Below are 25413 nucleotides of genomic sequence, written 5' to 3'. Positions count from 1 at the left end.
GTACGGCTTCGAGGGAGTGATACTCTCCATCTACGGGATGAATCGCACTGAGCTTGAATGTCCGGGTCTGGTGTGTAAATTTCAAAAGCCGGAGGAGGTTCTGCAGCTGCTGGATGTGGAGGATGCAAAGCTCTATGTAGACTTCATGGTGTTGGGCGTTTTCTTCCTCATTCTCAGACTGGCCACTTACTTTGTCCTGCGGTACAAAGTCAAGTCTGAGCGTTGAGGAGATAAACTCAGTATCAAGTTCAGATATCAGTTCAACATTATCCATGAAACTGCTTGTTATTCATGAACGTTTCCTGTACCTCTTCCTTTCATAAATTGTCCTTCAGCTTGGATTTCGTCCACAGTCATCATCACAGTCCAGAAAGATTGTTCATCCGCACCATACATATGAACCCAGATGAAAGACACGGAAAGCATGTTTATTTAAACTCAAGACTTGGGATGTGTACTTGTTTCTGAGAAAAGTGGGACATAAAGTACTTCTTGCTTCTCAATGTCGAGATAGTAATCCTGGATTCACAGGAAATCCCATGATTGGTGTTTGATTGAAACACAGATGCCCGTCTTTCATGAAGAATACATTCCTGTTGTCACCAGGGAAAGTGGAAACTTCAAGTGCCAGACCTTTTATGAGCTTCTCACTTTCCTTAAATCCGGTGTCTCCTTTTTGGGGATACAATCCTAACCTACCAACTGCCAATGGATGACTTCTCCCTCCCCTTGATGGATCATTTTCAGAAGCCCTATGGCACATCATGAACATGACATGACACATCGGATGAGGATGAAGGATTTGTGAAGATGTCATCCGTGAGTCTTCTCATTTGCTGCCAGGACAATAACTCCTTGTTTGTACTGAGAGGCATCCAAAAAGCATGGAGATAACCTTGGAGAAAAACAGGCATGACTGTTTCTTTCAGCCGGATGCAGAGGGCCATCCTAAATGTACTGCCTGCACTTAGGAGAAGTGCAATAGCTTTGGTCAGGAAAAAAATAGATGCTCGTCTCATCGCTGTTACTCTTCTGAAGCAATCCGTCCAAGGACATACTTGTATGATTCTTTTGCCTCCCACTCCTCCATGAGATATGAGGGAATTATCTTTTCTTCTCTGCATCACTTGGCATTGCCCATGTCTGACTGATGTGCGTTTTCCAAAACAATGCTCGATACTTGAAATGCTGGCTGTGCTGATTGTGTGCCTCTGAGCTAGAATGATACAAGCTTTGTCTGCTTCAATGCTGGATGTTTGCGCACACAATTTACAGTATATTACCATACATGTTTGTCTGTCTGTCTCTTTCTCTTTCACACACACACACGCGTACACACACACACACACACACACACACACGCATCCTTCTTTCAGGGCAATGCAACTATTTTCCAGTAGACTTGCTATGAAATATTTCTTACTCAATCTATGCTACTTAGTAATCCTTATTATAATGTATAAAGTAATGTAGGTATATAATCAACGATTGTACAGTGGATATGTTATGCTGTGAAAAAATACAAGTACAATGCACTTTTCAGTATATGTTTTAGCATCTTATTTATTTGTATTATATATATATATAGATATTTTTTTTTTTTATAGCTTAAAGTTTGATGAGTGCGACATGTTTCCTGCTCCCTATAGGACCTGAAATTTCATGGTCTAATAATGACCTCATCTAAATGTAATCATCTTACCATGTTCATGGGAATTGCATCACCTTTAAAAAGAAAAAACCCAGATGGATTGCTGCTGTGAATGGGAAATGAAGTAAAAAATGACAATGTAGATGTCTGTGAGATGCAATCGATGAGAGAAGGATATGTAATAATAATAATAATAACAATTACAGTATTATTATGATATAATCTTAAATCTAATAACAATAATACATTTTATTTTTAAAATGTGTTAAGGGTAAAGGTGGTTCTGACTGTTTTGTACATGGCGTTTCATTTCACAGGTATAATAGAATTGTAACTCCCTTTCTGGAACTTGGGTAAAATAACTGTAGCAGGCAGCCTGATTTTGTTATTGATAGCAATAGAAAATATTGTGACGTTTGATTGTCAAACATGCCACCTCACAATCATCACTTGTATGCTTTAAAATACACACTTTATTTAAGAACATTAATTTATTGCCAAGGGCATGGTGTGCAATAGTATTTCTAATATAACTCTAAATGACATGTCTCATTAAGGAAAATATTTCTTTTTATTAGTTGTGACTGCTCAGTAAAATGCATTTTAATGTGCATGTTAATGGATGCTTTACAGGAGGGAAAGCAAAAATAATATAATTCAAATATAATGTCGATGGCTACTTTAAATTATGTTAATGCAACAGGGAAGGTATTGCCTTTAATGCCAGATCCTGTCCAGATAATTGCCTCTCAAGTGTAGGAAATTGTGGGTGAACAGGAAATATTGCAGTCATTTTACTGCCAACACAACAGATAAGAGTTTTCACCATCCTTAAATTAGATCAAACCCCATAGCTGGTTGCTAACTCTGCAAGATGTATTTAAACACACAGTCACACACACACACAGTCTGCAGGGGGGGGGGGGGGGGGGAAGGCAAATCAACACAGGAACAAAGCACTGATGTTGAAGTCATTAACCAGTGCTAACCAGTCATTAACCATTTAACCAGAGAGTCTTTGCCTCTGCAGGTCTGAACAATAGCAAAAATGAAAAAGAATAATTAAACATTCATAAGGATGCTCTTTCAAAGGGATTATACTGTCCCATTCGTTTTCTAGCCAGATAAAATGCTCTAAATGGGCTTTCACTGACACATTTTTATGATCCTTAAAATCCAAGCTGTTCTCACAATCACTGGTCTGTCAAAATCCAATTTTACATTCTCCTAAAATTGTGTTATTCTGTAGCCTACTGGGTGACCCTGCAGAGTACTTATTTAATTCCACTAATTGAATCATATCATGTATCATATCAGCAGTATTAAGGGACTATGAAAGTTTGAGGGATGCAGCATATACTGTAAATGCATGTTCAAGTCAGAAAATATGTCTTTTCACATACTTTGAAGTGTCATGTTACGATTGCCCCTGACAACATTGAAAAGTCACCAGACTTTCTGTCATGTGTGATTTATTTGTATACAGGTTATCATACATACAAATTTGTGAGGACCGATTTTTGTCTGATATGATTTGTGTCTCATTTAACGTTGATTTTCATTTTCATTTGAAAACGTAGTTCTGTATACTAAAATCTGTTCCAATGCTTATAATAAAGCTCATTTATAACCTTTGCCATTGCTTGTAAATCGTGACTTGTTTCACTTAACACAGTTACATGCAGTATAGACAGCACAATGAGCTAGTGGTTCATGCCTCTGCCTCATAGCTGATATTTGGGGTTTAAATCTCAGCTCCAGCCTTCCTGTGTGGAGTTTGCATGTGCTTGTGAGGGTTTTCTCGAGGTAGTTGTTATGAGTCATTTTTGGTTCTTTTATTTTGACATCGTTGCTGTTCTGTTTCCTGTGTTGCCTCTGGCGTTTTGTTTCAGGACTGGGCTTGGTCAGGTGTGCTGAGCTCCTCACGTAGCTCTCCCCCATTACTCATCACCCTCTGCATTTAACCTCCGGTCTGACTTCCACTCCTCACCAGAACGTCCTCGTTCCTTGCATGGTATTGGTCTGTTTTGCCTTCTCTTCCCAGTTGTTTGAATTGCCAAGCTTCAAGTTTTATCACCTCCCTTGGTTGAATTTATGGTCTGCCTCCTAGTGTTCACTAGTGATTTTCAGCTCATTACCTTGTTGGAGTTTTGAGAGTTTTTGCCTTGTTTTTTTCTCAGCAACGTTTGCTTGGACTGATTGCTTCTTGTTTTTCTTTTTCAGTCCGGCCATGAAGAGAGCTCAGTAGCTGCCATGCCAAATCCTCAGTTATTTTAATACTTTGTTTAATTAAAGATTAATTTACTATTTTGGTGTCAGTGTCAGCTTTTGGTGAGGCCAGCCATGATGTACGGATTAGAGACAGTGGCACTGAAGAGACAACAGGAAGCAGAGCTGGAGGTGGCGGAAATGGAGATGTTGAGGTTTGCTCTCGGAGTGACCGGGTTGGATAAAATTAGAAATGAGCTCATCAGAGGGACAGCCAAGGTTCGATGTTTTGGAGACAAAGTTAGAGAGAGCAGACTTCGATGGTTTGGACACGTCCAGAGGAGAGATAGTGAGTATTGGTAGAAGGATGATGAGGATGGAGCTGCCAGGCAAGAGAGCTAGAGGAAGACCAAAGAGAAGGTTGATGGATGTCGTGAGGGAAGACATGATGGCAGTTGGTGTTGGAGAGGAGGATGCAGGAGATAGGCTTACATGGAAAAGGATGACGCGCTGTGGCGACCCCTAAAGGGACAAGCCCAAAGGAAAAGAAGGAGGTGTTGTCCTGTGAGATTTTTTTTCTGGTGTAAAATATGTACCTTGGCTCAATAAAGGTTGGGAAACACTGCAATGGACTGTTGCCCACAGACTATCATCTCTCCAACATACATTGCATCATTTCCATCTGATTCTCCATGCTTGTGAATATTCTCATTCCTTCAGGTCACTTTTTTCTCACGCAGAACACTGAATCGATTCCAACTGGACTGTTCTGATTGTCAGGCTATATGATTGAATCTCCTCGAAAGGGATAAAAGGACTGCAATGTATGTGGGGTGGTAAGCCCCATCCTCTGTTCTCTGTAGAGATGTGTTGGAGTAGAAGGGTTGCGGTATGCCTCTGAACTAGAGGATAAATACTTCGGTTTCCACACCAACACTCATGATAGATCTGTCCTGTCTAGCTTTATGTGCATGAACTGATGGTTCATGATCTCGAAGGAGAGGCGAAACGTCTTAAACAAACAAACACCTCTACAATCATTGCTACAACGCAATGAAATATTGTACCTTAAACGTCGTTTTGCATCCCCAAAAATTACATTTCATCCAATCCAAAGCCCAAAGTCTTGACAGAGACGAGCTATTGCTGCCCCCAAATTAGCTAAGGAAGGTAAACTCGGTTCAAAAGTAACAAAATTAATTTGTAGTTGTAGCAAAACTAACTTGTAGTTGTAAGTAAATACTCTCTAGAATTATGTAATTCTTTGGTATTTTAAAATGGTTTAAAAAATTAAATATAGAAAATGAATCCAATACATTTCATCCTGAGAGTATATATTTTTTACACTTCAAAGAAGGGGGTTGTGTAAATGACATGTTTAAGCATTCCAGCCAATATATTTTGGTTACGTCACCTTACGCCTTGGCTGCATCCGCATGTCATTTCCTAGTTCGTTTACCGACTTCCGCTCAGCGCTTATGCTGTCAGAGTATTTCTTGATTGGTTTATTTACCTTTGACGTAGACCGGCATTTTCCCACAACACCCCACTCCAGCTCGCAACGATGACGAAAATGGCGGACAGCGGATCATCGGTGGGTATCCTAGCGATGTATGTTATTATTCAGTCATTGCCCAGTCCCGACGTGTAACGTGAACTCATTATTTTCGACAGGTCGAAATTGTCGAGGGCTGTCGCCTTCCCGTTCTTCGTAAGAACCAGGAACACGAAGACGAGTGGCGTAAGCATTGTTTGCTTGTTTTTCCAAATGCTAAACGAGCTAATGCTAACTAGCGAACCTCAGTTGTTTTTTAGACAGCCCGGCTTGTTGTTACAGTCTCTTAATAACGCTTCTGGCCAAATCTAACCGGCATTCGACTTTAAAAAAAAAAAAGGGTCATGACAAGGCAGAATTGACTTTGCCTATAAATGTATTAATTAAACAAAATATATCGTTTGGTCTGGCTGTGTTATTTGTGGTCATATTTACTCTTGATTTAGTTAGAGGACATTACTCACATCTCGAGCATCGGCTACACATCTCATTCAGTGTCAGCATCACTGTACAGTTGACACTTGCATCATCCAGTTTAAATTTTAACACAATACCCTACTCTCCTGGTTTCCAGTAATAAAGAGGGCAGATTCCGTTATATATGATTTTGTTCATATTTTCTCTAACTCTATCAATCTTTACCGGTGTCTAACTGCAGTTATTGTGGACTACCAATGCACGTTTCCCCTACCAAGTTTACATATCAATGAGTTTTATCTATAAAGCGCCAATTCAAAACAGAAGTTAACTCAAACCAGTTTACACATTCAGCAGGTCAACAACCACACTCCTCATTCATTATGTGTATGTACAGTTAGAAACAGATGTTTACATAGACTGTATAAAAAAGACACTTTTTCATCACTGTCTGACATGAAATCAAACTAAACGTGTCCTGTTTTAGATCAATTAGGATTACCCACATTATTTCTATTTGCTAAATGTCAGAATGATGAAATTAGGATTTTTTTTTAAGGCAAGTTTTCATTACTTTCTTTACTATGGCTTTAAACAATTTGTGAAAACCCAGGTAATGATGTCGTGCCTTTGACAGCTTCTCACTAATCTTTGCTTGAATTAGAGACACACCTGTGGATGTATTGGCACATCTGAAACCCATTGCTTCTTTGTGTAAAATCAGCCAAGATATCAGGATAAGAATTGTGGAGTTGCACAAGTCGGGTTCATCCTTGGGTGCAATTTCAGATGCCTGAAGGTGTCACGTTCATCTGTTCAAACAATTATACGCAAGTATAAACACCATGGGAATGTCCAGCCATCATACCGCTCATGAAGGATTGCAGGGTTCTTTCCTCAGAGATGAGCATACCTTTGTCCAAAAATGTGCATATCAACCCAAGAACAAAAGCAAAAGACGTTGTGTAGATGTTGGCTGAAGCCGGTAAGAGTTTGTCATTATCCACAGTGAAACGAGTACTATACCGACATGGGCTTAAAGGCTTTTCTGCCAGGAAGAAGCTATTACTCCAAAAGAAACATTAAAAAAGACTACAAATGACCTTAAGACTACAAATGACCTTAATTTTGGAGGCATGAACTCTGCTCTGACGAAATTAAACTGTTTGGCCACTATGAGCATCTGTGTGTTTTATTTAAACTTCTTCTTTCTTGTTGTCTAGCATTGGCTGAGATTTTAAGTGTGAAGGAAGTGTCTGGGAGAAAGCTCTACTATGTTCACTACATTGACTGTGAGTATCTTTTGTGTCACATCTTTTTTATTGTCTTAAACCACTGAGTTGGCTAAATTTTGTCAAATATTTCTTCACAGTCAACAAACGTCTGGATGAGTGGGTCACAGCAGACAGGCTGGACATGAAGAAACTCCAGTTCCCGAAAAAGGAAGCAAAAACTCCAACTAAGAATGGTCTTCCAGGCTCCCGCCCCAGTTCACCTGAACGAGAATTGGTGAGTGGATTTATTTTCATGAATGGAACTTTAAATGTTTATTTAAAAAAAACGAAAAAACTTTAATATTTCCAATCAATATGCTGAACTATGCATTCCCTGCTTAAATTAAGGCCATTCACATTTAAAGGGAATTCCGTGATGGGCCAGCTGCTTTTCTGTTATGTACAGACCATTTTAAACGTGTAACATACTTCAGTGCCATTTGAATCCTGTTTGGAAGGTCACCATTTGTTATTTTATATAATCATATTATTTATGTATATTATTAAGCTCACAATTTATTTTTATTTTGGTGACAAACAACAATGCAAATTTTATATTTTTATTTTTAAACATACTTAATTTAATAACTGTTTCGTTTTAATGTTCTGAACTCCTGTTTCAGTGCTAGTGTTGCAATAAGTTGAGGAGAGTTTTGCCACAGCAGAGCTCTCAAGGTTTTAGAACAATGAGACCAATTTCTTAATTTTTGAATGAACACATTGGCGTTTGACATGAAACGATGCAGATGAGACAACTTTACAACTTGCATTTACAGGTATTTACATCCTGATCTGATACACAACTTGAAAATCCAAAGCTTTATATGACACCACTTTTTTTGCAAATTGACACCACTATTTTTGCAAATGTATTGGAACAGACCAACTTAAATAGATTAAATTAGACTTAGTATATTTTGTTGAAAATCTTTTGCTTGCATTATAACTGCATCAAGCCGTTTGATGCATTGACATAGCCCAACTTATGCATTCTTCTTTTGTAATGCCAGGGTCTCACTGCAGCCTCATTCACTTTTGTTTTTGGTTTTGGTGGACAACTCCCCCATTTCCCTTTTTAGAAGATAAAATGCATGCTCTGTAGGATTTAAGTCTGGAGATTGACTTAACCATTCGCAAACCTTCCACCTCTCGTCCCTGATGAACAGTGCTCATTATCTTGCTGCATAATGGAGGCTCTCCCGATCAGTTTGGTTGCTTTCTTTAAAATGGCAGACAAGACGTCTCTCTTGACTTCAGTGAATTTTCCCGCTGCCATAATTTGTTACATCATCAAAGGAGATTAGTTGACCGTCTATTAGTTAGTACACCAGTGGTTTCTTACTTCTTCAGGACATTCCAAATGGCTTTACTGGCTATGGCCAATGTTTGTACAGTCGCTGTGATTGATTTTCCATCTTCTCTAAGCTTCCTCTTGTTTTCATGGTGGTTACGCCTCTGTTTGTAAATGTTGCCTGCATAGGAAAAACCTAAACCTTAAACTGAGCATAGACATTCAGCACTATCTATTGTTTTACTAATCTATTTAATGGGACATACCTGTGCAACAAAACAGTCATTCCTGAAAGTCATAAGTTCCAATACTTTTGTTCACATGAATGTTATGTGGTGGAATATTAGTTAAAACAAAATACGCTATCTTATAAGTTGCATATCAGATGCAGATGTAAAATTGGATCATCTTTTTATATCAAACTCAAAACTTTTCAATCTACAGCAAAAAGAGTGCAACTGGTGTTTGCTGCCTCACTTAGGTCAAATCGAGTTTATAATCAATAATCAGTTTTACAAAATTGACAGAATATATATTTTTTTCCAATCAATTCATCAATTGGTATTGCCTTCTTTAAAACTGACTCAGGGAGATGTTGGTAGGCGTTAAGTAAAAGTATATCCTTGTAACGTTAAGACTAGAGCTGTCGATCGATTTAAGTTTTAAAAATCAGATTAATCACGATTAATCAGAGGCGCCAACTATACTACACATAATACCATAATTTGCTTCCAGATGGTATTTTAAACTTTTGCTTCGATGAAAGGTTAGTTCAGCGCTGCACTACATGCAAATTACCTTTTTTTTTTTTTTTTTTTTTCCCGAAAGTCCCATCAGGTACCGCTTATCCTCACTGGGGTCGCGGGCGTGCTGGCGGCTATCTTAGCTGACTCTGGGTGACATGCAGACAAACAATCATACACACTCACTTGCACACCTATGGACAATTTAGAGTCACCAGTCAACCTACCATGCATGTTTTTGGAATGTGGGAGGAAACTGGAGTACCCAGAGAAACCCACGCAGGCACCGGGAGAAAATGCAGACTCCACACAGGTAAGGCCGGAATCAAAAACGGGTCCTCAGAACTGTGAGGCACTTGTGCTAACCAGTCGCACACCATGCCACCTTGGGGTGACTTTGAAGCAAAATTTGGCGAGCACACCAGTCGGAGTCTCTTATCTTTGCACTGGCGTAAGAATTGACCTGATCACTGACTTTATAGAAACCTGCACCCCAGTTCAGATATCCATCCGCGGTTAAGGTAAAGGAATGTGTGTGGTCAAAATATATTGTGTGATTAATCTGAGTTAATACATAATTAATACAATAATTTTTGGGGTGATTAATCATGAGTTAACGATTAAACTGTACAGCTCTAGTTTAGACATACCTTCCTTGTTGAGAATTGCAATAAATCTGTTTACAACACTATATACAGTGGGTACGGAAAGTATTCAGACCCCCTTAAATTTTTCACGCTTTTTTTATATTGCAGCCATTTGCTAAAATAATTTAAGTAATTTTTTTTCCCCTCATTAATGTACACACAGCACCCCATATTGACAGAAAAAAAACGGAATTGTTGAAATGTTTGCAGATTTATTAAAAAAAAAAATTACATATCACACAGCCATAAGACAGATCCTCTCCAGTTCTGTCAGGTTGGGTGGTGAACGTTGGTGGGCAGCCATTTCAGGTCTTTCCAGAGATGCTCAATTAGGTTTACGTCAGGGCTATGGCTGGGCCATTCACGAACAGTCACGGAGTTGGTATTTTAGCTGTTTTTGAAGGTGAACCTTCGGCCCAGTTTGAGGTTCTGAGCACTCTGGAGAAGGTTTTCCAGTCTTCCTGTCCATGCATCTGAAAAACAAACCCACAGCATGATACTGCCACCACATGCTTCACTGTTGGGACTGTGTTTGACAGGTGATGACCCGTGCCTGGTTTTCTCCACACATGCCACTTAGAATTAAGCCCAGCAATGTCTATCTTGGTCTCATCAGACCAGACAATCTTATTTCTCACCATCTTGGAGTAATTCAGGTGTTTTTTAGCAAACCCCATGCGGGCTTTCATGTGTCTTGCACTGAGGAGAGGCTTCCGTCAGGCCACTCTGCCATAAAGCCCCGACTGGTGGCGGGCTGCAGTGATGGTTGACTTTCTAGAACTTTCTCCCATCTCCCGACTGCATCTCTGGAGCTCAGCCACGGTGATATTTGGGTTCTTCTTTACCTCTCTCTTCTCTCCCAATTGCTCAGTTTGGCAGGACAGCCAGCTCTAGGAAGGGTTCTGATCGTCCCAAACGTCTTCCATTTCAGGATTATGGAGGCCACTGTGCTCTTAGGAACCTTAAGTGCAGCAGAAATTTTTTTTTGTAACCATGGCCAGATCTGTGGCTTCCCACAATTCTGACTCTGAGCTCTTCAGGCAGTTCCCTTGACCTCATGATTCTCATTTGCTCTGACATGTACTGTGAGTTGTAAGGTCTTCTATAGACAGGTGTTTGGCTTTCCTAATCAAGTCCAATCAGTATAATCAAACACAGTTGGACTCCAATGAAGGTGTAGAACCATTTTAAGGATGATCAGATCAAAAGGACAGCACCAGAGTTAAATATGAGTGTCACAGCAAAGGGTCTGAATGGCTGTGTGATATTTCAGTTTTTCTTTTTGAATAAATCAGCAAAAATTTCAACAATAAAAAACTTTTCTGTCAATATGGGGTGCTGTGTGTACATTGAGGGGGAAAATGAACTTAAATTATTTTAACAAATGGCTGCAATATAACAAAGTGAAAAAATTAAGGGGTTCTGAAAACTTTCCATACCCACTGTACCTTAAGAAAACTTGGGTCAATTAAAAGCTGATTCATGTATTGGTGGTTGGCCTTTTCACTGTATATCTAAACCATTGCTATCTGAGTAAAATGTGTTGTTTGAATGAAGGGCCTTATTATTTTTGCCTTGGTATTAACTGCTAAGAAATGTTGGGTATGTTCGGAAATTCACTCCAAGCGCGCTCCCTACACTACTGAACTTTGGAAAACTCAGAGCGTTGTTGGTGTGTGCTGCTCGGTTATTCAGAGCGCCGCATTCTGGGAGTGCCGGAGCGTACTCCTGACGCTCTGACTGAGGAGACAGAGCGGCCGCGTTGTCAAGCAGGATGAGATGGAAGTCACGGAACTGACACCATCATTATGGCGGACGCACCGACGTATCCCTGCTAATGCCCAACACGCTTGATCGTAAAATCATACAAAATGCAGCGCGCTCTGCTTCTCTGAACACTGCACTCTCAGACCGCAGTGAGCGCGTCAGATTGAATTTCTGAACGTACCCGTTATAAATGGTGAATAAAAGCCGTCAGTTCGACTGTGTGTACAGTGTCCATCTGAGTAATGACCTCAAGGCCCATACAAATGTCACTTAATCCCACCTGCTTCTCTTCCTTTCTGTTCAATTCAGAGGAAGAGTCTAGATCTCAACCTACAATCTGCCACAGCTCCTTCCAGAGGCAAAACCCTCCCCACTCCGGTACAACTTGAATTTACCCATTACCCAAAGAGCAAAAGACCTTGTTTACTCCTGGTGTTAACATGCGTCTTGTTGTACTGTATATTGCTAACGGGGTCAGGCTACACTGTAGGAAGTCCTGATGTAAGTGACCAAGATGGTGATCCAGTCAGGTGTATGCACTAGCGGTTTTACAACTTATACTTTAATCACCTCAGTGCTGACTTAAAAAGTCTTATTTGACTAGTTATCAGTACAGTACTATAATGGAGGGGGGAATGCTTTGCAATAATCTATAGTCACTGACCGTGATCTTGCCTCTTGGGACATCCAGGTGCCATTTGCACAACTTGGCCAAGCGGAGAAACCTGTCTTCGTTCTGGGCCCAGCACACCAGCGGGTTCTGTATGGTGGGAATTCACAGTGTTTGGAAGTAAACAAGGACCTTTTCTTGTGCAGTGAAGTAATTCCCCGCTCTCCTTCCACTTTGGTAGTGTGGGCCTGATAAATTGTCACAGTCCTGCTACTGGTTCTCCCTCATTTACCAAGGTTGTGCATTCAGAAATAGAAGACAATTTAAATCAATTGAATGAGTAATTCCATTCACCTCACTCATCTGTTGGATGAAGCGACTCTTCCTCCTCAAGTCAAAAACATGAGTAGTCGACATCGCGCTCCAAATCATTGTGGAGTGTTAAGTCGACTAGTCTGTAAAACCCCTATTAAACGCTAGTTCTTTTGTTATGAGAGTCAATATTCAGACATTACAGTTTTAACCACAAAAGACGTTTTATTATGATCACATGTAGAAAAACAGCTAGGTGAATAGCATAGATGAATTATTGTGTGACATTAACAATACTGTGTAACTACATTTAAGTTCAACGGACATTTTCAACCCTTTTACCTTGTACCTGACCTGTGTTTATCGTATCTTAATACCAGATGTAAATGGGGTGCCATTTCCATTTAACCCAAAGACAACCAAAACTAATGAAGATACTTGATTGAATAAGCTGTGGCCATGAATCAGACTCATTCTCAGCTCACATAAGCTGCAGGTTGTACTCCTTGATGCCAACGAAAACGGGCCAACGTCTCATTGAGTTGCCTTTTGTTTGCAAAGACGCATATTGCGGGTGATCATGAATGAAGCTGACTGTCATTACAACTTGTTCACTGCAGAAGAGGAAAGTGGAGCCGGTCCCTCTGGTACCGCAGGTGCCTCCTGCTCCCCCAGTGGCCTCCCTGCCAGCTTCAACTGAGGCTTCTCCGGCAGCTGTTTACCCTGCTGCGAGAGAGACCAACACCTTCAAGACCCGAGAAGACCATGACCAGATATCTTCCCTCACGACAGTAATGAACATCCATCTTGTGTTTACCTCTTTTTAAGACTTCATCTGCATAATGCCTTTGTTGTTTCTGAAGAACGGCACTGCTCGAAGGCTCATCCCCTCTCAGCCCGGCAGGAAGAGGAAAGCTAATTGTGGACCCACTGATGAGGTATTGTCACTTGTGTGTGATTACATTTCAGTCTTTCAGTTTATCACTTGCATGCATGTAGGTTGTGCACAACTTTTCACTTTGTAGAGGTGTGATGTTATAGGCACTTGTTAATTTTTTATGCATTCATTGCAATTTTTAGTGAAACAATGACCACCATATGATATTTGGACCTTTACTCGGTACAAAGGGGAATGACTGTACACCATCCATCCATCCATCCATTTTCTGTACCGCTTACCCTCACTAGGGGCACGGGTGTGCTGGCGCCTATCTCACCAATCACATTCCTGAGTGAAAAAAATTGCTGCTTAGGTGATTGGTGATTTTGTCGCACCTAGCGCCCCTCTGGATTATTTTTCAACGCACATACACAGGTGGGTAGAGTAGCACAAAATGTACCCCAAGAGTTACTGTTACTTTAGAATAATATGATTCAAGTAAAAGAAAAAAGTAGTCCTCATACAGTACAGTAGTTGAGAAACAATAAGTATTCAGTGAAAAAAAAATACGTACATCTTTATCTTTAGTGCCAGAAGCAGAGTCCTTTATAATTACAGTTACTGTTTTTCTGTACACTCAATGTTAACAATATTAAGTACCCCTTGGAAAACCCCCTACAAAAAAAAAGACCTTCATTGAAAGTTATTCCATTACAAAAATGTTGGTGTTTTGTTAACATAAGCAGCAACAAGTTCGAAACACCTCCCAGGTTAATGCGGTGATGTTCTCTACCACTGTAAAATACAATAATAGACAATATCTAAAAGTCAACTGAACATTATTATTAGTATTAGTATTATTACAGCAGAATTGAAATACAGCTCTTGTATTGGATTTCATTACGTTAGTAGAAGTGTGACTAATGAATATATATGTATATATGTATGTGTGTATATATATATATATATATATATATATATGTATACATATGTATACGTATATATATGTATACGTATATATATGTATATGTATGTGTGTGTGTATATATATATATGTATGTGTGTGTGTATATATATCTATGTGTGTGTGTATATATATATATGTATATGTGTATATATATATACGTATATGTGTGTATATATATATATATATATATATATATACATATATGTGTGTGTGTGTATATATATATGTATATATGTGTGTGTGTGTGTGTGTGTGAAGTGCTAACCAAAAAAAATTTATTTGAACGATTCCTGGAGAACCGGAACATTAGTCCTGGTTTCAATCTGCTCTCGATGCCCAACCCTACTGGTTTGTGTCTACAGTTGTCATACTTCCTGCCCAGCATTGTGTTTATTATGTGAATCACTTCTTGCTTTTGTTTGAATGTAGTTTTGACTTTCATGATGAAGCTAATGTTTACTATGACTAATATTTCTACTAAACAATACTTGAAATTATAGTAGTATGGTGATAAACCCTAAGAGGAGCTTGTCTCAGTTTGGCCTCATGTAAAGTTATCCACCCAAGACAATTTAACATCACAAGGTAGAAAAATGTTCGAATCCAGGCTCTCCATCTTCAATGATTGACAGACTGATCTCCATCTGCCCCAGTAACCAAAGTGTTGACAGTGTAAAATACAAATATAAGCCAGTGTTTTTGTGTGTGTCTCTCTCTCTGCTAGATGATAAAGGTTTTGCAGTATAACAAGCCTCAAAGCGCCAGTGTCTTTCTACCACCACCAGAGGTCTGTTTGATTTCCTGTTATTGACCTTTTGTGTGTTGCTGCCAAATCGTGCTGTGCCCTATTGGGTCCAAATCTAGTGTTTCTGGTAACATGTACAACCACTGTGATTCTACATGTTGCTCAAAGAAACAACATGTATTTCATTTACTGAAGCAACATTTTAATTTTGGGGGGGGGAAAATGTCCCTGAAATCAGACAAATTATGCTCGGGTCTAATGGCCTTTTTCTTACCCCACCCCCCCACCCCCACCCCCCAAGGATTCACAGGACAGTTCTGATGGCATCCCGTCTGCACCCCGTATGACAGGCAGTCTGGTGTCTGATCGCAGCCACGACGACATCGTCACCCGAATGAAAAACATTGAGTGTATAGAACTCGGTCGTCACAGGCTGAAGCCGTGGTACTTTTCTCCGTACCCACAAGAACTAACGTCGCTGCCCATTCTCTACCTCTGTGAATTCTGCCTCAAGTACCTCAAAAGTCTAAAGTGTCTACAGAGACATTTGGTAAACAAAGCATCTTTACAAAACTGGTTGAATCCTGTAAATCCTGCTGGTCAGTCTGATTGTTGTTCCTGTGTCTTTGATCAGACAAAATGTAACCTCAGACATCCTCCAGGCAACGAGATCTACCGCAAAGGAACCATCTCATTCTTTGAGATTGATGGCAGAAAAAATAAAGTTAGTTCTGACATTTAATATGTTGCCTTTTTAACTGCATTAGTAGTTTCAACACTGCTGATTCAATACATCTATCAAATCTTTTTAGAATTATTCCCAGAACTTGTGTTTACTTGCAAAATGTTTCCTGGACCACAAAACACTGTACTACGACACGGACCCTTTCCTCTTCTATGTAATGACTGAGTATGACTCCAAAGGCTTCCATATAGTGGGATACTTCTCAAAGGTACACACGTGTTCATATGCAGTCCACTTGGACCAACATGGACACAGTCCTATTCTGTTTTTCCCTTTTTTTTTTTCAGGAAAAAGAGTCAACTGAGGATTATAATGTGGCCTGTATCCTGACATTGCCTCCTTATCAGCGGAGAGGTTACGGGAAACTGCTCATCGAGTTTAGTGAGTGCACAAAAAGTATGATGAGCAAATGGGCATGTTATCTAAAATGTTACCCCATCATCTGTCCTTCAGGTTACGAGCTGTCCAAGGTTGAAGGGAAGACGGGCACGCCAGAGAAGCCCCTCTCGGACCTCGGCCTGTTGTCTTATCGCTCCTACTGGTCACAGACCATCCTGGAGATTCTCATGGACCTTAAACCTGACAATGGCGAGAGGCCTCAGATTACCATCAAGTACATGAGCGATGGATTTTAATTATCATTTTGATTGTCTAGGACAATTTCAACTGCTTTTTTTCTTTTTTCTTTTTTTATTTCCCCCAGTGAGATCAGTGAGATCACAAGTGTCAAGAAAGAAGATGTCATTTCAACACTGCAGTACCTCAACTTGATCAACTATTATAAGGTGAGGGATCAACCTATTTACCTATTATTTTGAATACTGTCCAAACGGTTCAGTTCAACCATTTTAGTTAGATCCGCATGACCCGTCCGGTTCGGCATGTGCAACTCCTTGTTCTTTTTTTTTTTTTTCCTCATTTCCTAAAGCTAGCCTTGATGGCGATGGCTCAACACGCGCACTCTCAGAGTAGACTTAGGGTGTCAGAATGAATCCTGAATGCAGGACACACCATTTGCATCATGCTCTTCCAGCGATGCAGCCGCCAATCATTTTGCAGCTGGGTGCGTCCTGCCTAGTACTGTACTTGAGTGGGATTTACAGGAATGGACAGGGCAGTCAGTTTGTTTTGCCCAATCTGGATGGATCTCAAAATGGTTTCACACACGTATCAACTCATGTGGAGTGTGTGAGCAGTCTAGTCATGCATGTACAGTTGAATTGCAAATGTATGTAATTTTTTTTCAATAGTTCAATTCAAAAAGAGAAACCTATAGATTCACTATACACACAGTGAAATATTTCATTTTCTTATAGTTTTATTAGAAGAAACAAAATGATTTTAAATGTAGAAATTGGGTAAGAATTGGACTTCTGAAAAGTATTTTCCTGTGTTTACTGTAATTAATCTGTATAATATATACAGTGGGTACGGAAAGTATTCAGACCCCCTTAAAAGTTTTCACTGTTATATTGCAGCCATTTGCTAAAATCATTTAAGTTCATTTTTATCCACATTAATGTACACACAGCACCTCATGTTGACAGGAAAACAAACGGAATTGTTGAAATCTTTTCAGATTTATTAAAAAGAAACACTCAAATATCACACAGCCATAAGTATTCAGACCCTTTGCTCAGTATTTAGTGGAAGCACCCTTTGGCCGGACGACAAGCTCTAGGAAGGGTTCTGATTGTCCCAAACGTCTTCCATTTCAGAATTATGGAGGCCACTGTGCTCTTAGGAACCTTAAGTGCAGCAGAAATTTTTTTGTAACCTTGGCCAGATCTGTGCCTTGCCACAAATCTATCTCATCGCTCTTCAGGCAGTTCCTTTGAGCTCATGAGTCTCATTTGCTCTGACATGCACTGCGAGCTGTCAGGTCTTATATAGACAGGTGTGTGGCTTTCCTAATCAAGTCCAATCAGTATAATGAAGCCGCTGGACTCCAGTGAAGGTGTAGAACCATCTCAAGGATGATCAGAAGAACTGGACAGCACCAGAGTTAAATAGGAGTGTCACAGCAAAGGGTCTGAATACTTATGGCTGTGTGATATTTCAGTGTTTCTGCAAAATCTGCAAAAATGTCAACAATTACGTTTTTTTTCTGTCAATATGGGGTGCTGTGTCTACATTAATGAGGAAAAATAAACTTAAATGATGTTTAGCAAATGGCTGCAATATAACAGAGTGATAAATTTAAGGGGGTCTGAATGCTTTCTGTACCCACTGTATGTTTTTGAATTGAACTACTAAATGAACTTTATGATATTCCAATTCATTGTGATGCACCTGTAGGTAATAGATATTTTAGAGATGCCTGACATCATGAGAAAAACATAAAGTGTAACTCACCAAATATTACAACTGAAACACTATTATATTACCTGAACCTTTTGTGATGCCTTGATGTCACGTAGTATTCCATCCGCATGTTGATGCAAGGCTTGGTAACTGTTTTCCTGTCCAGGCTGTAAAGTGAGATTCTTTTTCCTGTTTGTGTTGCCCCTTATGAAGGGCCAGTACATCCTGACACTGTCAGAGGACATTGTGGATGGGCATGAAAGAGCCATGCAGAAGAGGCACACACGTATAGATCCAAAATGTCTTCATTTCACACCCAAGGACTGGAGCAAGAGGGGCAAGTGGTAAAGTCTCTCCATTTGGACAGCAGACGTGAAGCTGGGATCACAATGGTTTTGCAATACAGAAGCCCTTTCTCCAACCCAGGACAAGTTTAAAAATAATACCTGCATAGGCTTTTATTGTGACTATCTATCTGTTCTATACTGTATATTGGGACTCTAAAAGAGGCATGAACAATGAGAGCAGCAAATCCTACAACGCTCCCTCTGCTGTGTACATAAGCAACTTCACCAAACTAAAAAGTGTGTGCAATTCATATACGGTGTTAAATAGTGTACTGTACATCAAATCACAAACATGCTCAATAGCTAATGTGCGGGAATTTCGGGATATGAATTCCTGCAATGACTTTCATCAACGGATGATAAAACCCTCGTGGATTTCTGAGTGGAGCAGGGACATCCATACCCCCCACTTCCAAAGAGAAATGTTTTAATCAATTGAAAATTCATCATTCTTCTGAGGCTCATTCCTTGAGTGTGCAACAATATTGTGTGCCAAATTACTGTGGTTTCTCCTGCATTTGTTGTCAAGAAAACCAGACCTCTTATACAAGACACCCCTAGAACTTTCTAGAACCTTTCTCCATGTGTTCTGGCTTCAAATCATCTCCACACCTTGTGTAGTTAATCCTCCTGGCATATTTGTCCTTGTATTTTAGTGGTCAATTCAAACTGTGCTGAACTCCCTCTTATGTTGGTTATTGAAAGCTACTGCACTCGCTTTATGATCTGAATCGCCAAACCCCTCAGAAGTTAGGAAGTTCCTTGCTGCAGGCTGTTTCAACTCGACACACACTTAAAGCAAATGTCATTTTGTGAATTTTAAGGCACCAGTATAGTCAATATTTTATATTTCCATAGTGGTAAAACAATCAATCACGTTTCCTTATCTTAAGAGTTGTATGCATTTCCATCTTGAGCCATTAGCATTTATTTTCAATATACAATGAGATGAATAACTTCCGGGTTTCGTAACTCCATGCCAGATTTGATTGTATACCTAACACAAGCCATGTTGAACTGTAAAGAGTGATGTATATTTTGTGTACAGTTGTGTGTAGTTCTGCTTTTTTGTTTGTTTTACATACAGTAAACTAACTGCACACTAGGAGAAGAGATGTGATATATTAGTGTGTGGTTTCTGCTTGTCAGAAAGATTGTGGAGTTTACTCTTGAAATAATGTCAGCATATCCAAGTGGAATAGTTGAGTATCAATTGTTTCATAGGGTTTCATCAAAACGAGTTGAAAGTAACGTATTTTGACGTTTTAAACTTCATTTCATATTTTTGACAAATGATTTCATTTTGAAATCTGTGAAAGAAAATGAATGAAAGCGTCCTTTGAACCACCTCGTGTGAGTCTGCGTGATATTTTTGGCAGAATAAACGGCATGTTATATTGTTTGTAATCGCAGTTTGACAAGTGGCCACGAGGTGGCACCATTATTTTACTGTTGATTTACGAGTCGCTCTTTATGTAATCACCGCCAGGTGGCAGCATTGTACGTTTTATTCCGCGTGTAGATATTTGCTAAAGTTCAAATGATGCATTATGTGTCTTCCGTTGGCGTTGAGGAGGAACAGTTGAATTAAATTCAACACCAAATAGGTAAAAGTCACTTCAAACCTCACATTTAACTATCAGTTTTCGTTTCACTCTGTTTTAGTTTCATTAGTTCGGCCTCATCTCTTCGAATGCATTCGTGGTTGCTAATAAGGCTTGTGTGAAATCAAATTTAAAAAAAAGTGTCGTTCGCAGTGCCAAATTAGCGTTATTCAGTTATGCCTTGTTATACAAAGGTTAGGTTTGAAGTGTGTCTTTGTTTAGAATGCCTTTGGGGGGGATGAAGCTTGTGACGTCTCGCGTTCAATTTGTATAGTGCTTTTAATGACTGCAACACGTGCAGGTTGCCAGTGTTCACTGCCGCAAATCCGCATTTGCATCCCCGACTCGCAATAAATAGCATCTCTGCAAGACGCTGGAAACGCAGAGCGACGCTGCAAAAGATGAGAAAGTACACTCAGATCGGAGGCAAGTAGATTTGTGTTCCTCTTTAAATTGTAAAACAGTCACAAAGACAGAAGTTGAAAGTGTGGCACACACAAAAACAAGGCAACCCTGACGAACAGAGTAAGGTGTAATGCATTATAAATCAACAGGAAAGAGCAGAATTACGGAGGGCGCGGTTGGTATATGTAGCAAAAAGCGCAACCATCTTTTATTTGAATAAACATCTTACAGTAGCACAAAAGATAAGTGACTTCCCATTTGAACAAAACCTCATTATGCGTTGCTAAATATATTTGCTGAAGCTGAAGTTTTAGTTGGATGTCAGAATGACCTCTTCAATGAGAAAACCCCTACGTCAAGTTGACCCATTAAAAGGTTATAGGGGGTGGGGGGGATACAATTTTTCTGTGAAACTTATTTCTTTTCTTTTGTTTTCTGACACTTCTGGAAAATGACAATGTTTGATTAACTAACTTAATAGCACGGTCAATGAGCCTTAAAATAATCGTATAGAACATATTTTAATAACAATAATGTCCTGCGTCCAACTTACATTCACTTATTATAGCGCCATCATGTTGTTTTTGGAATGTCAGCTTTTATGGGTAGACCCTGAAGGCACCGTCTATCACTTAAACGTATTGCTTTTTGGCGCGATTTGCTTTCCGGGCTGCTGATGTTTCGGTCCTTTCGCTAATAATAATAATAATAATCACATACTATAGTTGTATATATTCATAGTTTATGTCTCAGATATATTTGAATTTACAGGTGTTTATTGTCCTATAACTGTCACAGCTGTTGAACGTTAGCCTGTTGGCACTTAGCTAATGAAATACTAACTGTCAAACTTAGCTAAGCTAACTAGCATAGCCAGCTAACATAGACTTGTTCAAATGTCTAAAATCAGCATCATAAATGACTGCTCCATTTATTAACCTATTGTTTTGTTCGTCATATTCAATCAATGAGTTTCAGGAGTTTCTTTGAACAGCTATGATGAAAAGGAATGACAACTTGTCAAGCAGACCAGCAGCAGGTTTGAAAGGATATAGTGGGTACGGAAAGTTTTCAGACCCCCTTAAATTTTTCCCTCTTTGTTATATTGCAGCCATTTGTTAAAATCATTTAAGTTCATTTTTTCCTCATTAATGTACACACAGCACCCATATTGACAGAATTTTTTTAAAATAGTTTTTGCTGATTTATTAAAAAGAAAAACTGAAATGTCATACAGCCATAAGTATTCAGACCCTTTGCTGTGACACTCATATTTAACTCGGGTGCTGTCCATTTCTTCTGATCATCCTTAAAATGGTTCCACACTTTCATTGGAGTCCAGCTGTGTTTGATTATACTGATTGGACTTGATTAGGAAAGCCACACCCCTGTCTATATAAGACCTTACAGCTCACAGTGCATGTCAGAGCAAATGAGAATCATGAGGTCAAAAGAACTGCTTGAAGATCTCAGAGACAGAATTGTGGCAAGGCACAGATCTGGCCAAGATTACAAAAACATTCCTGCTGCACTTAAGGTTCCTAAGAGCACAGTGGCCTCCATAATTCTTAAATGGAAGACGTTTGGGACGATCAGAACCCTTCCTAGAGCTGGCGGCCAAACTGAGCAATCGGGGGAGAAGAGCATTGATGAGAGAGGTAAAGAAGAACCCAAAGAGGCTGTGTCTGAGCTCCAGAGATGCAGTCGGGAGATGGGAGAAAGTTCTAGGAAGTCAACCATCACCGCAGCCCTCCACCAGTCGGGGCTTTATGGCAGAGTGACCCGACGGAAGCCTCTCCTCACTGCGAGACACATGAAAGCCCGCATGGAGTTTGCAAAAAAAACAAAACAAAAAAAACACCAGGAGGACTCCAAGATGATGAGAAATAAGATTCTCTGGTCTGATGAGGCCAAGATAGAAATTGTTGGCCTTAATTCAAAGTAGCATGTGTCGAGGAAACCAGGCAATGCTCATCACCTGTCCAATACAGTCCCAACAGTGAAGCATGGTGGTGGCAGCATCATGCTTGGGGTGTTTTTCAGCTGCAGGGACAGGACAACTTGAATGTGGCCAAGTACAAGGATATCCTAGATGAAAACCTTCTCCAGAGTTCTCAGAACCTCAGACTGGGCCAAAGTTTCACCTTCAAAAAAGACAATGAGCCTCAGCACACAGCTAAAATACCAAAGGAGTGGCTTCAGCACCACTCCGTGACTGTTTTTGAATGGCCCAGCCAGAGCCCTGACTTAAACCCAAGTGGGCATCTCTGGAGAGACCTGGAAATGACTGCCTACTAACGTTCACCATCCAACCTGACAGAACTGGAGAGGATCTGCAAGCAGGAATGGCAGATGATCCCCAAATGCAGGTGTGAAAAACTTGTTGCATCATTCCGAAAAAGACTCATGGCTGTATTAGCTCAAAAGGGTGCTTCTACTAAATACTGAGCGAAGGGTCTGAATACTTATGGCTGTGCGATATTTCAGTTTTCCTTTTTTAATAAATCAGTATGTGGTACATTAATGTGGGGGGAAAAAAAGAACAACTTAAATGATTTTAGCAAATGGCTGCAATATAAAAAAAAGAGCGAAAAATTGAAGGGGGTCAGAATACTTTCCGTACCCACTGTATATTTATGACCACTGATTTAAGAATTTTCTTGTCATATTAGCCTCTAAAATATAGTCCTACTGAAATAGATAATACAAGAGTTGTATCAAAAACTATGCCTTATTCAATAATAAAGAGATCAGAGAGATTTTGGTTCCAGTATGCTGTACCAAATATTGCAGCTGTAATGTGTACATGATTAATACATACAATTTCCAGAGTAAAAGAGAATTTAGTTTTCCCTGCTGTCTCCATCAGGCTGCCTCCCAGTGCCGCTATTCAATCAGAAGAAAAGAAATCGAATTCCTTTGACGTCGACTCCCTCTGAGAATGACTTCTTTTCTCACATGCCAAGTACCAGCTCACCTGCTCCCTGTGGTGCATCAGGTAAAGTATTCATTCATGCTCCTTTAACCTTTACTGCAATATTGTCAGAACACCCATTGAGTAGAATGAATGTGCCATAAACTAGGAGAGGACCCTGAAGCTTAAGAGCCTCCTAAAACTCAGCAGTGACTTACAGAGGGCATTAAACTGAATGTTACTTACCAATGTTATGTAAAGCCTGGCTGCTCTCAATCTACAAAGTGTTTCATGAGACTGAATCTTTGCTCAGGTTCCTCTTTTGATGTGTCTCCGAGTCACCAGTGGAACAAACAAGACATCTCACGATCTACTCAGTCCCAACAATATGGCGGCTATAGACCTGCACCAGCAAAGAGATCTTACACACCTTTACCACATCCGTACAAAGCCGGAAGTACAAAGTGGGGTTTGGTTTCTAGTCAGTGTTGTGGTACAAGCCTAATATGTAACAGTAAAATTCTGATCAGTTGTTAAAAAATTCGATTCGAGTTTGTTTCGTTCTCAGCTCTATGATGGGAACGGCCAGCAACCCAGAGAGACAACAGGATGCCAGATCAATTTTCACTTTCAGACAGAAGCAATATCAAACCCCTTCCAGCAGTCATAGTGGGTTCTCTCGGTTGAGCCAGCAACCATCTTACAGGCCGCCCGACCCTACCCAGTTCCGATCTCTGCCTCCTCCTGCCCAACTATCCAGTGGACCAGCTACTCAGATACAAAACAAATGGAATTTTACAAATAGTTTTGGACCGCAGAAACCCACATTTGTGGGGAATAGGAGTGCAAATAAACCCCAGACTCCACAAGAAACTCAAACGGTATTATGCTCATAACATAGACTACGTCAGTGTGTAAAACAGAGTACTGTGTAGAATCATTGTATTTTTTTGTGCTATTTTACGATATTCAGCAGGAAAGTGTTCCAAAAAAAGCCCCGTTTGACAGCTCACTCAGGATTTTGACCGCAGTCATTGAGGGCATGAGACACTGGAGCCAGTTCAAAGACAAAGTCCTCTATTTTTTTGAGCTGTTTGGTTAGTTGCCAGTGGATCACTCTTGTCTCTCCTATCAACTCATAAACATGTTCACATTACAACTTGTGCTCTCCCCTCAGCTACTCTTGACTCCGCTGTCACGCTCGGTCACCATGGATCCAAGAACTTCCTGTTGAGAGATGGGAAGCAGGTTGTGCAGTGTGTCTTCTATGAAAATGTGAGTTGGGAAAATGCATAAAAAAGCACTGAGTGCTTCGTACAGCTGCTCAAGTAGTTGGGTCACCGTACAGTGGATGTTGTTCTTTACACTGCAAACCAGTGGAGAGTGAATCAATAACACGACTGCTCATTCCTAACTTTGTCTCAATTGCTCTAAACGGTCTCATTCCTACAGGAGCGAGAGCTGCCTCGTCTTATCCGTGGTCAAGTTCATCGCTGCGTGGGTAACTACGACCGCAGCAAAGATGTCCTGGTGTGCGTGTCAGTGCGAGCGGCCGAGCCCTCGGAGGTCAGCAACGCTCCGGAGGCCATCAAAGCCTGCGACGCTCACATGCGCAAACTCGTCAGATTACTTCATGAAGTCTGACTACTGAAAGCAAAATCTGCTGACAAGTAGAATTTATGGGTGGAGCAAATAGCAGTATTTTCACATTGTTGTTATTGTTTGAGAGTAAGATATACACGGTCTGAGGAGCTTTATGAAAGATTCAAAATAGTTTGTGATCTCATCTTAGTTCAGTAGTATGAAAACAAAAACATTTACACAGTTGAGTTGACTTGCTTGTTTTGATGAGATTATTGTACGGTTTTTTTCAATGAATTAAAATGAAACTAATGTGACCAAAACCTTAAACTGGAAACAGAATTAATTAATTGAGTCATTTTATTACAAAGAAAACCACATATGAGCAATGTTAACAGATCAACGCAAACACGAGGTCATCTCTCAAAATACAACTTCAAGAACAG

At 40.0% G+C, this 25413-nt stretch overlaps 3 protein-coding genes across 17 annotated transcripts in view; all 3 read left to right on the top strand.

Moving 5' to 3' along the window:
* Nucleotides 1-3286, top strand: part of abcg4a (ATP-binding cassette, sub-family G (WHITE), member 4a) — a 31846-nt gene extending 28560 nt beyond the window's left edge. For all 3 annotated transcript variants that reach the window (XM_061751785.1, XM_061751784.1, XM_061751786.1), the window contains exon 20: nt 1-3286. In XM_061751785.1, the coding sequence (XP_061607769.1) occupies nt 1-226 (226 nt within the window). In that variant the 3' untranslated portion in view covers nt 227-3286.
* A 2020-nt stretch (nt 3287-5306) lies between these two features.
* On the top strand, nt 5307-19811 carry LOC133466977 (histone acetyltransferase KAT5-like). Of its 5 annotated transcripts, XM_061751291.1 has the most exons (16): nt 5307-5453; nt 5534-5600; nt 7055-7123; nt 7204-7340; nt 11863-11931; nt 12245-12373; nt 13096-13266; nt 13339-13413; nt 15047-15109; nt 15369-15617; nt 15702-15791; nt 15880-16020; nt 16100-16193; nt 16266-16425; nt 16516-16597; nt 18330-19811. In XM_061751291.1, exons 1-16 carry the CDS (start codon nt 5424-5426, stop codon nt 18462-18464), a joined length of 1761 nt encoding a protein of 586 aa, XP_061607275.1. In that variant the 5' UTR covers nt 5307-5423; the 3' UTR covers nt 18465-19811. The 5 variants fall into 5 exon arrangements, with proteins under 5 accessions (XP_061607275.1, XP_061607278.1, XP_061607274.1 ...); XM_061751294.1 differs by lacking the exon at nt 12245-12373; XM_061751290.1 differs by having other exon boundaries at nt 16100-16425.
* A 136-nt stretch (nt 19812-19947) lies between these two features.
* LOC133466978 (spermatogenesis-associated protein 22) lies at nt 19948-25306 on the top strand. Of its 9 annotated transcripts, none has more exons than XM_061751299.1 (8): nt 19948-20070; nt 20369-20493; nt 23342-23470; nt 23700-23850; nt 23955-24267; nt 24360-24483; nt 24564-24661; nt 24839-25304. In XM_061751299.1, the coding sequence occupies exons 2-8, from the start codon at nt 20469-20471 to the stop codon at nt 25028-25030; spliced, it is 1032 nt and encodes a 343-aa protein (XP_061607283.1). In that variant the 5' UTR covers nt 19948-20070; nt 20369-20468; the 3' UTR covers nt 25031-25304. The 9 variants fall into 9 exon arrangements, with proteins under 9 accessions (XP_061607283.1, XP_061607285.1, XP_061607282.1 ...); XM_061751295.1 differs by lacking the exons at nt 19948-20070; nt 20369-20493 and adding exons at nt 20894-21243; nt 21451-21526 and having other exon boundaries at nt 24839-25305; XM_061751297.1 differs by lacking the exons at nt 19948-20070; nt 20369-20493 and adding exons at nt 20895-21243; nt 21451-21511.
* The last annotated feature ends 107 nt before the right edge of the window (nt 25307-25413 follow it).

This window comes from Phyllopteryx taeniolatus, chromosome 17, assembly GCF_024500385.1.
Source record: "Phyllopteryx taeniolatus isolate TA_2022b chromosome 17, UOR_Ptae_1.2, whole genome shotgun sequence".
Classification (NCBI taxonomy): Eukaryota; Metazoa; Chordata; class Actinopteri; order Syngnathiformes; family Syngnathidae; genus Phyllopteryx; species Phyllopteryx taeniolatus.
The sequence above is the reverse complement of the archived record's forward strand: the minus strand, read 5'-3'. Positions and strand labels throughout refer to the sequence as shown.

Bases quoted from the DNA above. Each gene is read 5' to 3' on its own strand.
- LOC133466978 (XM_061751295.1), top strand. From the start codon at position 21,469: ATGATGAAAAGGAATGACAACTTGTCAAGCAGACCAGCAGCAGGTTTG. The intron at 23,471-23,699 runs GTAAAGTATTCA...ATCTTTGCTCAG, and splicing joins TGCTCCCTGTGGTGCATCAG to GTTCCTCTTTTGATGTGTCT. The intron at 24,268-24,359 runs GTATTATGCTCA...TACGATATTCAG, and splicing joins CTCCACAAGAAACTCAAACG to CAGGAAAGTGTTCCAAAAAA.
- LOC133466977 (XM_061751290.1), top strand. From the start codon at position 5,424: ATGACGAAAATGGCGGACAGCGGATCATCG. The intron at 16,426-16,515 runs GTACATGAGCGA...TATTTCCCCCAG, and splicing joins AGGCCTCAGATTACCATCAA to TGAGATCAGTGAGATCACAA. The intron at 16,598-18,329 runs GTGAGGGATCAA...CCCCTTATGAAG, and splicing joins ACTTGATCAACTATTATAAG to GGCCAGTACATCCTGACACT.